Source organism: Pogoniulus pusillus, chromosome 6 (assembly GCF_015220805.1).
Source record: "Pogoniulus pusillus isolate bPogPus1 chromosome 6, bPogPus1.pri, whole genome shotgun sequence".
In the NCBI taxonomy this organism is placed as follows: domain Eukaryota; kingdom Metazoa; phylum Chordata; class Aves; order Piciformes; family Lybiidae; genus Pogoniulus; species Pogoniulus pusillus.
In genome coordinates this window covers 7829111-7842077 of record NC_087269.1, presented here as the reverse complement: position 1 = coordinate 7842077, position 12967 = coordinate 7829111, and the positions used below count along the sequence as shown (strand labels likewise).

The window sequence follows — 12967 nt, the reverse complement described above, 5'->3', positions numbered from 1 at the left end:
GGATATGTTCATACTCCTGATAAAAATGGAAAAATCCCCTGAGAATTGCCAGAATCAAGAGCCAGAAGTTTGCAGCTTTTTCATGCTTTTAAGTCTCTTTCAGTTTCAGTTGTAGCATCATCTTAGAACACAGTCATGTTGTCAGCACCAAGCATCAGATACAATTTGCATCCGTCCCACCTCCCTTGGGTCCTTTAAATAAGGCATTCACTGACAGGCACAATTAGCTGCATTCAGCCCACCCCCAGTAGGAAACGGCTACAGCATTCAAGCTCCACAGTGGTGGCTCTATTATGAATCTTTAATTTTAAAAATGCAGCTCCTATTGTATATGGGCTTTTGGCATGCCAACAGTTCAGCTGTAACCACCAAGGAAGATGAATCTGCATGATTGTATCACTTAATTTAAAAACAGAACACAAAGGTTTGATTCATCACCATAAACAATAAAATCAGTCTTGAAAAGTCTTCAATAAACAGCCTTTAGAGGTCCATTTTAATGCAGTTTGGGTGTGGATGAACAGTTTGGTTTCATATCTTGCTTTTCTATGTGTAACCAGTCATTCTGAATGCAATGGGAACATGAATGACTCGCACATTTGCTACATTGTACATCACTGCTAAACCAGTAAATGAAGCTTTTGGGGTTTAGATACTCCCAGGCAACTGCTATGGCTCTCACTAGGAAATTTACCTTGGGAGCTGTGAGCTTATGTTTTAAAAAATGATTAGCAGTTTGGAGTATCTGAGGGTTTGGCTGCTGATTGTGAGATTTTATGGCTGCATCAGGCTTTAAATGAATTGTTTTTTTTTAGGAGGGAGAACTCTGCATTACTGACTTCTGTATAGTCAAGCCAGAACTTTTGTTTCCAAGACTCTTTTCCCAAATTCCAGAATGAAGCTTGTGGTTCACTGCTGCAAATTTTTGCTCACTTTCAGGAATATGCAAAGATTAACAATAATTAAAAAAAACACTGTAACAAATCCAGCAGATCCACAATGATGATGTAAGAAGCACTCATCAGTCTAGTGCAAAAGACTGCATCAACCAATAACGTGGGGAAGAAAAAAGATGGAAAAGGAGATATTAAAATACACAACAATCTTTCAATCCACCAGTAAGTGACATAATAAAACCCCAATACTTTCAGCTATTCCTCTAGTGCAGTTGCCCTTACCAGGTCTGTGGAAGTGCTGAGGGGATCGTGACATGGTGGGTGTGTAGCTATGACGACTGTACACAGGAGAATTAATGGAGCCCTGACTAGTAGACCTGTGAATCATGCGGTCTCGAACATCTTGATAACCCTGCAGGACAAAAGCATTCACCAATAAATGTAAATTCATGTTGCACTTTTTTTAGCAGCACTTTTGTGGATCTGAAGATATCAGCAGAAAATACTGAGATAATAATGTCCCTTAAGTTTCCAACCGGCTTTGTTATTAATGATCTGTCCCAAATACTCAAACCTATTTTTATAGTCTGGGTGAGAGTTCAATCCTAGAAGGTTCCAATTCTACCTGTAATTTCTGTAATCCTAGTTCTTCCCACATTCTGGTGAATCTATAAGGGAAGCTGCATTCAAAGTCTGTCTGTCCTGAAGGGTATTCCCCAAGATACATAAGCCTTCAGGTAGCTAACTTGGAGACTAGCAAGATCTCAATAGCTGCAGCACAGCAGCTGTGACTTAATGTACCATGTGTCTCAGCTAGCTATGACAGAAGGTATTTGAGATCCAAAATGCATTTAACATCCAAATTAGAGTCCCCTTGCATCTGAAAACAGGACATGTACAGCAAAATTGACTTGGTTCTTGTGCAAGAGCAGGTAATAAAACAAAAAACCCCAAAACTCCCACAAACAAAATCTGTCCCCCTCCCCTGAAACCCCAGAGAGCAAGGCAAACCAGCACAAACAGGGCGTGACTGATGTTAATGCACGAAGATGTACCAGAAATTACATGCACATTTTTTCCTTTAGCACATAGCAATTACAACTTTCACACTGCAAATAAGCAACATTTCCATCCCTGAAATAATGATTCTGCAGTGGTATCTATTGCATCCTGACAAAGGACTTCCCAAATGTTTCATGTTGTTGTGATCTTTAACTAACTCACAGGGAGAAGCCAACCAAACCAAGCCATAGCTTAAGCTTTCTTCAAGACAAAATTACAAATGTTATAGTAGCAATTTTTAAGTGCTTAGAGGAGTATTTTAGCTCATGTAAATTGTTCAGCTCCTGAGGCCTGAGTCTACCTGTGCCACATGATGGATGGATGCACAAGCAATTACTTCTGCTGGACAAATGACTCTGCTTTAGAGACAACAATTGAGTAGGAGTGGTAGCTTCATTCAGTTTTGTAAAATTTGTCAATAAGAATGTTTTGGCTTTAGAGATAGTTTTTGTTAAGTTTCATGTCCTTGTGGCATATAGAGATGGGTCAGGCTGATAACAAAATTAAGACCTGCATTTCTGAAGTGAGTAATTCTAATCACAGTAAGATAATGTTCCTAAAGGTTCCACCAAACTTACTTCTGCAGAAGGGGTGGGTGATAATGTCCTCGGAGACTGCAAAGACACAAAAATAAGGTTAGCAAAACATCACTGCATGTCCTGGGCCAGAAAACAGTAGGCTAAATGTTGCTGCAGATATACTGATATATGGAAAGGTAAAATGGTAGTGTATAAATTACTGAGCTCCTTGCAACACTGGAACTTGCTTTTTGCACATTGCTCAGGAACTGGTCCATAAATCATTGAAGCAACTCAAGTTTCTGGGAGAATTTCTAGAAGTGCGATTAATTCAGTCAAATGTCACTTAACATCATCTCTCAGCCACCTAATCATTGTGGTAATTAAAACATAGCTGTAAAGATCAAAATCAGAAAGAGTTATCCATTTAATAACCATGCTCATTATAAAGAGATCTTTAAAGTGGAAATCAAAGGTAAATAATCTTAACTCAGATCTTTGCATGGAAAATCAGAAATACAGAAGAACTTCCAGGATGAAGCATGTTTTTCCTTCAGCACATAGACTCTGGCAAAACTGTGCTTCTCCCCAAGGCCTGGCATTTCATACTCATGCAAAGGAGAATGTAGCTGTCATCACCATTTCTTTGATATGGTCTTCTTTAAATCTCTGTGTTCTTCCATGGTTACGTAAGAGGAACAGACAGGAGTTACAAGCATGTATATTGAAAGAACTGTGTGAAGGGCAGAGATATGCATAACACGAGGAAGAGTTTCTTTTACTGAGACAGGGAAACTGAAGCAAGAAATACTTTTAGAAATTAGACAGAGTCCTGCATAGGTTGACTGTAGGAACAGGAATAAAGGCTATGTATAATTAGCAATTAAAGTGCCCTTTAATCACAAGACATCTTGAAGCTGGAAGGTCAGGATTTAATTATTTCCTTTACTCAGTAAAAGCCAATTGTTTAATTGGCATAATAAACTGGGCAAGCAACTTTTGCTTCTAAATAGGACCACAATTAGTAAAGAACTATAAAGTCATTAAGATAATATCTAAGAAGCAAAACTGCTGATTCTGGTCCATTGCAATAATGCACAACAGCAGAAGCATAACACATATGCAGACCTTGTGGCAATAAATACCCAACTATGCATTTTGCACTGAGAGGCCATTAACTCTCATAGAGCTGGTGACACTGTGAATGTAAAGTATCTAAAAAAACAGTGACATTTTTCATTTGGGTACAGAACATCTCCTTTTCAGCAAGTTTCCATAAAGCTTTCTAAAACCTGCTTTTTCTTTTTTTTTTTCTTTCCATTTAAGTGTTGAACGTCTTCAGCATTCCTGTTTTCCTGATCCTTACAACTGCACAGGTTCTATATTATCCCATTATAAATCTAACAGCAGCATCTATAAACACTTTGCTCCACAAGAAATATATCAAACATAGCGGTTTGTGACACAGAACCTTAGAATGGACTGGGTTGGAAGGGACCTCCAAAGGTCATCTAGTCCAACTCCCTCTGCAGTCAGCAGGGGCATCCTCAACTAGATCAGGCTTCCCAGAGCTCTGTTGAGCCTCACCTTGAGTATCTCTAGGGATGGGGTCTCAACCACCTTCCCAGCCAACCTGTTCCAGTGCTCCACTACCTTCATGGTAAAGCACTTCTTCCTAACATCCAATCTGTATCTACTCTTCTCTGGTTTGAAGCCATGGCCCCTCATCCTGTCACTGCAGGCCTTTGTAAACAGTCTCCCTCCATCCTTCCTGTAGGCCCCCTCTAGGTACTGGAAGTCTGCTATTGGGTCTCCCTGGAGCCTTCTCTTCTCCAGAGTGAACAACCCCAGCTCCCTCACCCTGGCCTCATAGCAGAGGTGCTCCAACCCCCTGATCATTTTTGTGGACCTTCTCTGGACCCATTCCATCAGGTCCATGTCCTTCCTATATTGAGGGCTCCAGACCTGGATGAGATCTCACCAGAGCAGAATAAAGTGGCAGAATCACCTCTCTGTTTTCTTCATAAAAAATGAGAGCTAATTTAAAGCTTTCAGTACCGGTGAAAAGAGCAGGCACTGCAAGGTGCCACTTCCACATTCTCCTATTAGTAATTTATGTGTTATTGGAAATAAAGTGATTTCCATAGCCTGCTGTAGTTCCTTAGACACTAAGGTAATGAATACTGTAAAAAGGTAGTCACAGGAATCTAAGACAGGGAAGGCATCCCAGAATGTAACGTGCTGAATCCACAACCAATTTTTAATGTTGTTTTACTCTATCACTGACATAACCTTGCTATTTCCTGAGAAATGCAACCACAATCTGCAGCAAACTTACTCTTTTTTCATGCACCCATGACCTCAAACTCTGTCAACGAATGCTTGGTTCTTCAGGGGTTATGAGGTCTTTTAAAATCTGGTCTATGACAGAAGTTTACTCTGGTCAGTTCCAAATACACTGTGCAGTCTGCTGAGTCAGGCTCTGCTCACTAGTTCCCTGGGATAGGACAAAGAGCAGTGGATGTAAACTGCAGTGCAGGAGGTTCCACCTCAACACAAGGGGGAACTTCTATATTGTAAAGGGTCACAGAGCACTGGAACAGGCTCCCCAGAGAGGTTGTGGAGTCCCTTCTCTGGAGCCTTTCAAGGCCTGTCTGGACGCATTCCTTTGTGACCTGAGCTAGATTGTATGGTCCTGCTCTGACAAGGGGGTTGGACTGGATGATCTCTTTTGGTCTCTTCCAACCCCTGACATCCTTTGATCCCGTGAGAAGAAACAGCTCAGTTCCAGAAATGCCAGTGGAAATACGGAGTGATGACTCCAGATTGAAAGAAGGAAAGGAAAGGGAAAAGGAAAAGGAAAAGGAAAGGGAAAGGGAAAGGGAAAGGGAAAGGGAAAGGGAAAGGGAAAGGGAAAGGGAAAGGGAAAAGGAAAAGGAAAAGGAAAAGGAAAAGGAAAAGGAAAAGGAAAAGGAAAAGGAAAAGGAAAAGGAAAAGGAAAAGGAAAAGGAAAAGGAAAAGGAAAAGGAAAAGGAAAAGGAAAAGGAAAAGGAAAAGGAAAAGGAAAAGGAAAAGGAAAAGGAAAAGGAAAGAGCCTGTTCTGACCAAACTTACAGTAACACCACTCTGCAAGAGGCTCAGTGCTCTATCACTTTGAAATATAAGAGGCTGCTCTATTCCCTGCAGTTGTGCAGGGCATTTTGTGCTCTGGGAAATTCCTGCTAACAGGTGTCATTTTGTAAGACAAATTCCAGCATTTCACACCAACCTCGTTTTAACTGTCAGGCAGGTAGGATGCCTGCTTAATTGTGAGTGCATTTCACAGCAGGAAAACCAAAACCCCAGCCTTTACTCACTTTACAACAGCTTGTTTACTGGAAGCTGCTACAGACATTCAGTGTTTTCAACAAATAGGAACAAAGAACATGCAGGTCAAATGCTGCTTCTCTCAATATTTATGCAAGAGGTGTCAGAGCTGAGAAAAGACTATTTCAGTGCTAGTCATACAGCTATGAGTGGGGCAGAAGCTACAGCACAAGAACTGGAGCAATTGACAGCTTCTGGAAATGTTATCACTACATTGAGGGTCAGCCTCTGCAGCAAAGAAAAATATTTACAGATCTCATTTCATATCTCTTCAACTTTATAAGTGAGTCATAACTGAGGAGAGCTTAGCACAGTCCTCTCAGATGGAGTGGGAGGGAGTTGAGTGTGTGGTTGAGAGCCAGACCGAGGTGCCTGATGGAGTGAAGTCCCAGCTTCTAGAATGGCCTAGAGGAAAGGGCTGCAGAAAGCAAGGGGAAAGCTGCTCTCCAACTGTAGTGCTAAGGATAAAGTGGTTAAAGGAGAGAAAACACCTGATTGGGGAGGGACTTTTACAAGGGCTTGTAGTGATGGAACAAGAGAGACTGGGGATTAGGAAGAAATTCAGTGAGGGTGGTGAGGCACTGGAACAGGTTGCCCAGGGAGATTGTGGATGCTCCTTCCCTTAGAGGTTTAAGGCCAGGTAGATGAGGCCCTGAGCAACCTGGGCTAGTGGGAGGTGTCCCTGCCCATGTCACAGCAGTTGAAATTAGATGACCTTGAAGGTTCCTTCCAACCCAAACTAGTCTATGTTTCTATGCTTCTTAGAAGCTAAATCAACCCTTCAGGAGTTCCTTTTCTCCCTCTCGGCGAACTGCTGGCAGGTCTGTAACTACAATGCTTGGTCCCACTAGATGGTGCTACGAGAAAACACTGCTCACTACAGACTGCTGGGGAGAACAACGCTGGGATTTAAGTGAACAAGAGATTACAAGCGAGAAACTTTCCAAAGGGCCTCTCTTCCATTGCAAACAAGCAGAAAAGTCTCATACTGCATTTTCTCACTTTCTATGTCTAAAGTATATCATTTTCTTGTAACCTATTCTCTGTACTGTGTGGTTTGTTTCTGCTATTGGATTAGTTTCAGTGGCTCTTGCACATCTTCCTTGTACTCAGATTATTTTTTTCTTACCATAGTGAAGGACTTTTCTAATGTACAAGCTCAAACTCAAGGTTCCCTTTCATTGCACACCACCACATAGACACACTTCACAAAGGGAATGCAGGTTAAATCACTTAAAGCCTGCAAATCTCTGCCATGACTAAACAGTCACCTCCTTTGCTATTTTAAAGATGATGGTGACTGGTGTATGATGGACCAAGGCTGCAGTCAATCGATTACCACAACACAAACACAGAGAGAGATCACTCCACCCCGATGGGCTTGTGTTCTCATTAGGGCAAGGGAAGGGAGGAGAAACAGATACAAAGAGGTGAAGTAACTTGCCCAAGGTAATGGAAGTCAGTAGTAACATTGGGTGGAAAACCCAGATGTTCTAAAGGTGAACCTCCTTCTGCTTCCAGATTTCTACAGTCACCAGAAATTAACTGGATTTAATGTTGTTGAAAATACAGGGTAAAAAAAACCCCAAAGGCTTCTCTTTATCTCTAGAACAAGAATAACAGAAAAGAGCTTCCACCATAGTTCTTCATTAGCTTCCAACACACTGTTTTTTCAGTGAGAAGCTCCCCCTTAAGGATTAACAAATAGTTCACCATCTCAGGTTGAGGTTAATTCTTTCTCTGCAACTAAAGAGAGACTTGTGTTTGTAGAGGATTCTCTGGAATGGGTCAGGCCTGTTGGAGCTGGTCAGAGGTCACTAAAGCATCTCTCTGTGGTTCTGAACCAGATGTCAGTTGGATTCATGACCAACATAAATTTGATGCGGAAAATCTTCAATATTCTGATGTGTTTATCTCTTATATGATTCCTGAGCTGGACATGCTCCTGAGTTTCCAACTTGTGTTATAATTTCAAAGGTTAATCCTATAACACATTAAAAAACAAAACAAAACCCCGAACAAAAAAACTGGGTAGAACAATTTGCTCTAATCTGGGTAGAACAATTTGCTAGGAAAGCAGACTATTGATCATTGATCTGGGTATCTTCAGATCACTGGTGCCCAAATCATGTACTGTAATTCCTTCTTCATCAGCTCTTCTTCATTGTCAATTCAGTTACAGTCAGTGAAGTCACAGATATTGCAAGGAAGCAAATCCATTTCCATGTCCATTTAGATTTGCACTCAAAGTTACAGACAGATGGTATTACACATCAAAATCTGCTTTGTGATCTGCATTAGAGCCATGTAAACAGTAACTGCAGCTACAGAAATCTCCTTGGAAAGCTGGGGGACCCTGCAACCTGAAATCCATTTTATATACGAGAGAATTTTTTTTCTCTTGTTGCAAGACACAAGAATCCCTACACAACGTCTGCAGTTTAAAATGTGAGGTAGTTATTTCCAAACACAACTAACCTGCTTTCCCATAAAGAAAAGCACTTCATCTTGACCTAGCTCAGGCTTGGATATGAGTATGGATAAAGTGCTCCAGAAATTTATTTCCCTTCCATATGCAAGAGAAAGCATGCCTCTGTTTTTGATACTTTTACTGCCATGGAACATCATGATATTCCTCATAGTCTGCTGTTTATGTCAGTGCTTCACAGCACACCACCAGGCAGGCTCATCCCATGTTCTCAATTTTGCCATACCCAGAGACTAGGCTATCCACGTGAATTATGAGAAAGCACACACAGACGTGCTGCAAGCCTCCCCTCTGCCAGTGGCTGGGGTTAGTGTAGGTGCTTAATCATATGTTTAATTGTGCAGTTTTGCACATGAGGCATCACCATGATTGTTCCCATTAAACCCGGATCAAACAGACAAAAAGCACTGTGAACAGCAGCAGCAGCAACAGCATCTAGGAGCTTCGATAAGACACTGTTTGAAAAGTAGATAGAAGCGAAGCAGGCTTGGAGTAAAGCAGGAAGCAGAATGAGGTGCTGGTGGGTTCATTACCTCTCCAAGACTCTGTCTCTCCTGTCTGTCCTCGTAGGCAGAAGTGTAGAATGGCTCATAAGTAATTAGGTCTGGACGTTCAATGTCATAAATGGCCTTGACTTTGGGAATGGCTGCTAAATCCTTGTAATCAAGGATTTCATTGTCTACTTTTGCCTGAAGGTCAAAGACAGAAGATAAATTAACTTACACAATTGCACTGGTAATTGCTGTTTTACACAAGTTATGATTTGTTGTCACACTGTTGCTATGGAAAACTCTCTTTGGCACGGGGTGTGTGATATGATTGATGCTTCTTCTTCTTCAGCAGCCCTCCTCTGCAAAAGCATGTGGTGTTTCCTCAGTTTAGGAAAGAATGAACATGGCATGTATAGACATAGTGCTAAAGTTCCTTATCTCCAACATAGCGAGTTGGAAACTTCACATCTGTAAATGACTCATTTTGTGGCCTCAGGCAAGTATTTTCACCTTTCTGCTCTTGTTTTCCCATATGTAAAATGTGGGAAAACATCAATTTAGTTTGCAGATTACAAAGACTATGAGAGGATACCATGCAGAAGACCACAGACAGAATTCAACTCAGAACTGTGCACACAAGAGGAAATACAACTTATTACAAGGAAGTAAAAGGGCAAGGAGGACTATTTGTCAGGACTGGGCATCCAAACTCCAAATTGAAGTTATCTTACTCAAGCTCCGTCTAAGGCATATGTTGCTTTCTAATTGCATACTACATAGTACTGACTACTTTTGCCACTCAAACTGCAAGGAGCTCTTGACTAGCCAAAAAAAAAAGGAGATAGGAAACCTGTTCCAAAGACAGCTGCACTCGGTAGAAGGAGCTAGAAACGTAGTTTGGAAAGCTACTATCTCTAATTGAGGGACCTTTAGATACATCATAAACATACACCTAACAGAAATATATTTGATAACTAAATCTGAAAATGAATATTCAATCTGGCTTACAAATATTCTAGGAGGTATTTTATTTACTCATAGCAGGCTGTTTCTATCCAGGTTCAATTCCTTTCTTCCTGAGTAATAACACCTAGTGTTTTCAGGTTAAATTGCCATTTGCCTTCCCAACGTCTCCCAAGAAGACTGCTCCTGAAACCAAGTGGTTTCAAGAGATTTACTCTATCTTTCCAAATGTGACCTGGAGAAGGCCTAACCTCCTCCTGAGATTCTGTTGTTACAGAAACTACATGGTGAAAGCTTTGACAATTTACCTGCTGGAATAAAGGCATTAGCACCAGTGTAAAAGTGATGTATTTCACCACAGAGGATTTCATGTGCAAGGAAAGGATTTGCAGCGAATTCACCAGAAGGAATACTTACATAGATAGTATGGCCTGGAGAGCCAGGTATACTGGAACCTGGTCTGGAATAAATGCTTTCTGATGAAGTTCTTGTAGGCTGAAAAAGAAAAAGTAACTATTCAGAGCAACCTGAAATCATTAGCATTGGGGATTTGGGGTTTAAGTGAAGAAATCTGCATACATCTTGAAATTAACTGAATTTAGGAAAAAAAATGTCAACACAAATGCAAGCATTCTGTCAAGTTTCACAGTCTTGTGAGACAAATGGACTTTTTGGGGTTTGGTTTGGTGTTGATTTTGTTTTTGGTGGGGGAAGGAGTGTTGTGAGAGGGGAAAGATGTTTTCTAAATCATACAATGTAAAAGACTGACAAGAATAATGAACAAAATCAAACAACACCTGCCAGAGACAGTGCAAGGAGCCATACAAAGTACAATCCAGGATAGTCCTGCTGGTCATATTATCAAAACGTTAGTTCACAAAGAGCAGTTCAGCAGACAAAACTGTTGAGAGGAGCACAGCACACGTTATCTCTCTCCAGATGTTCAATCACTGGATTTCCATTATGAATACAAGCTGAATTCAGTCTAAGTAGCAAGACCAGAAATCCTTGGCTTGGAGCTGTCTCCTACATCTGCATCAGTCTAGATGCAACATGAAAGCTGAAGTGTTGATTGAACTGTCATGATTCCCCCTACTGCAAAAGTCCTGACATTTAATGACAATGTCCTGCAAACTGAAATCCATGTGAACAATCACATCCCTACAGAGCAAGTGCTGTCACACACTAAGCAGATTTTCAACACCCCATCAGAACTAAACAAAGCCTGAATCCCTGGGGGGAAGTTCTGAGAGGAGACAAAATGATTTAACGCTTAGATGTGAGGATCTTGAGAACTTGAAAAACATCTACTCAAATTAAGAGTCACCCAGGCTGCTGTGGCAATTACTCCTAAACTTGGCATGGAGCAGATATAAAAAGGTAGTCAATGATACTGCGGCTGAGAAACCATGACTGATTTTTGCTCTTTAATTGACTGCAAAGAACCAAATGCCATCTCCAAGCATGAGAGCATCAGCAGATGACTGCTGACTAGTGCAGTGGGATACTTCAAAGTCAATGAAAATTAAATCTTGGTAAACAGTCCTTACCTCCTAAGCTTGTGACATTGACCTAAGGGACCTTCAGGCACACACTGAAGACAAACAAGGCTTGACAGCCTGGCTTGCTGATTTTTCTTAGGAACTATCAGGAGTGAACACAACAAGGCTACTGGACTTTTCTTATCTCTCAGCATACACTTCCTGAAAAGATCCTTCTACAGATCTCAGAGCCTTTCTACTTTTTCTTTCATAGTCAGGAAAGCTATTGGAAGCATCCTTGTACAAAAATGTTGAAGACTAGTTGTAGGTCACAGCATGCTTCCTTTGATTTCTTCTGTGGAAATGAAATCACCACATTCAAGGAGTGTCAGAGGAATAAAAGGCTTTGAACATACTCCTCCAAAAAAACGTGAAGATTCAGATCAAAGAGAGAGCAGATGCGGCCATGGACTGACACAGTCACAAATCCTCTCCAGAGCACGTCCAAAAAGACTTTCTGATGTGGACCTTGATGTGTTTCTTTCCTCTCTCTAGCCACAAATTCCTACATACCAAAAAGGAACAGAAATTTTTCATCTGCCCTTCAGCTCCTCCCCATGATGCAATCAAAGCAAAAAACCCAACAACGACCACTTGTTCATGGAAATGTTACAAGAATGAAGCTGGCAAATGTGGCTGTTGAGAAACCCTCGATTCCCCCTTCCATCCTGACATTTTAAACCCCTGCCTGAGAGCAGACACATGGAACATGTTGCTGCAGTTGCTATGGAAAACAATTGTTTTCATTACAACATAGGGAACAGCATTAAGTAACTGAGGTACTGTTAGGGGTGTCTGTTACCTTTGGCTTTTGGCAGACATCCTTTAAGAGTTTTGTCTGCTCAATTCTTTGGTGTAGGGAAACGTGTTAGGGGCAGCTGTGGCTTCTTCCCACCTCGCAGGCCCCCTGAGCTGCTCTTCACTCTGGATCTTTTACAATCACTTCAGAAAATGAGAAACTCTCAGTCCTTGGACTACCTTCTTAGTGTCATCTCTTACTGTCACTGCTAAAAGTATTTTCAGCAAAGTAAAAAAAAGTTGCGTTTATCCCTTCAGTGAATGGACACCTTAAGAAGATAGTTTCAGCTATGTCCCACTAGGAACTTTCTTAGGTGTTCCTAACCCTGGAGTACCTGAGCTGTTGTCAGATGGGCAGGTGAACTGTAGCTCCTATTTCCTGTTTCCTCCAAGTTCCTTCTTACCATTCCATTAATACATCAGGTATGATGCCCTTTAAAGTTAGGTTTCTACTTTCTGTCATTCCTCCTGCATGTATCAATCTTCCTTCCACCTACTGCAAAGCTCCACATCACCAGGGCAGGATGCCACCCTGCCTGAGCACACACCATTCCTCTCCTGGGAATCCAAGCATACCTAGAACTCTGCAACTCTCTCTGTTCCCAGTCCTGCACCTTGCTTAAGTTTACAACATACTCTTGGGGACAATGCAAGAAAACAAGGGCTTCTACATCTACTCTCACCCTTCCTGCCTCGCTTTATTTCTTGTTTTGAATTACACAGGCTGCTTTCAGCACAGATGGCTAACTATTTCCTACTCTGCTGCTCCCATATGTTCTGGAATACTTCACAGCTTTGCACTTTCCCCTGAAGACAATTGAATTGCACTTAGAAACGTTTGTGC

The 12967-nt window shown here is 41.4% G+C and overlaps 1 protein-coding gene across 4 annotated transcripts in view; it reads right to left on the bottom strand.

The window, feature by feature from the left end:
* The window catches only part of ABLIM1 (actin binding LIM protein 1), a 238280-nt gene that overhangs the window by 30384 nt on the left and 194929 nt on the right, over positions 1 to 12967 (bottom strand). For all 4 annotated transcript variants that reach the window (XM_064144336.1, XM_064144337.1, XM_064144333.1 and 1 more), the window contains exons 10-13: positions 10202 to 10279; positions 8864 to 9019; positions 2537 to 2572; positions 1179 to 1308 (exon numbers count right to left, since the gene is read on the bottom strand). In XM_064144336.1, the coding sequence (XP_064000406.1) occupies positions 1179 to 1308; positions 2537 to 2572; positions 8864 to 9019; positions 10202 to 10279 (400 nt within the window). The remainder of the gene's footprint in view (positions 1 to 1178; positions 1309 to 2536; positions 2573 to 8863; positions 9020 to 10201; positions 10280 to 12967) is intronic.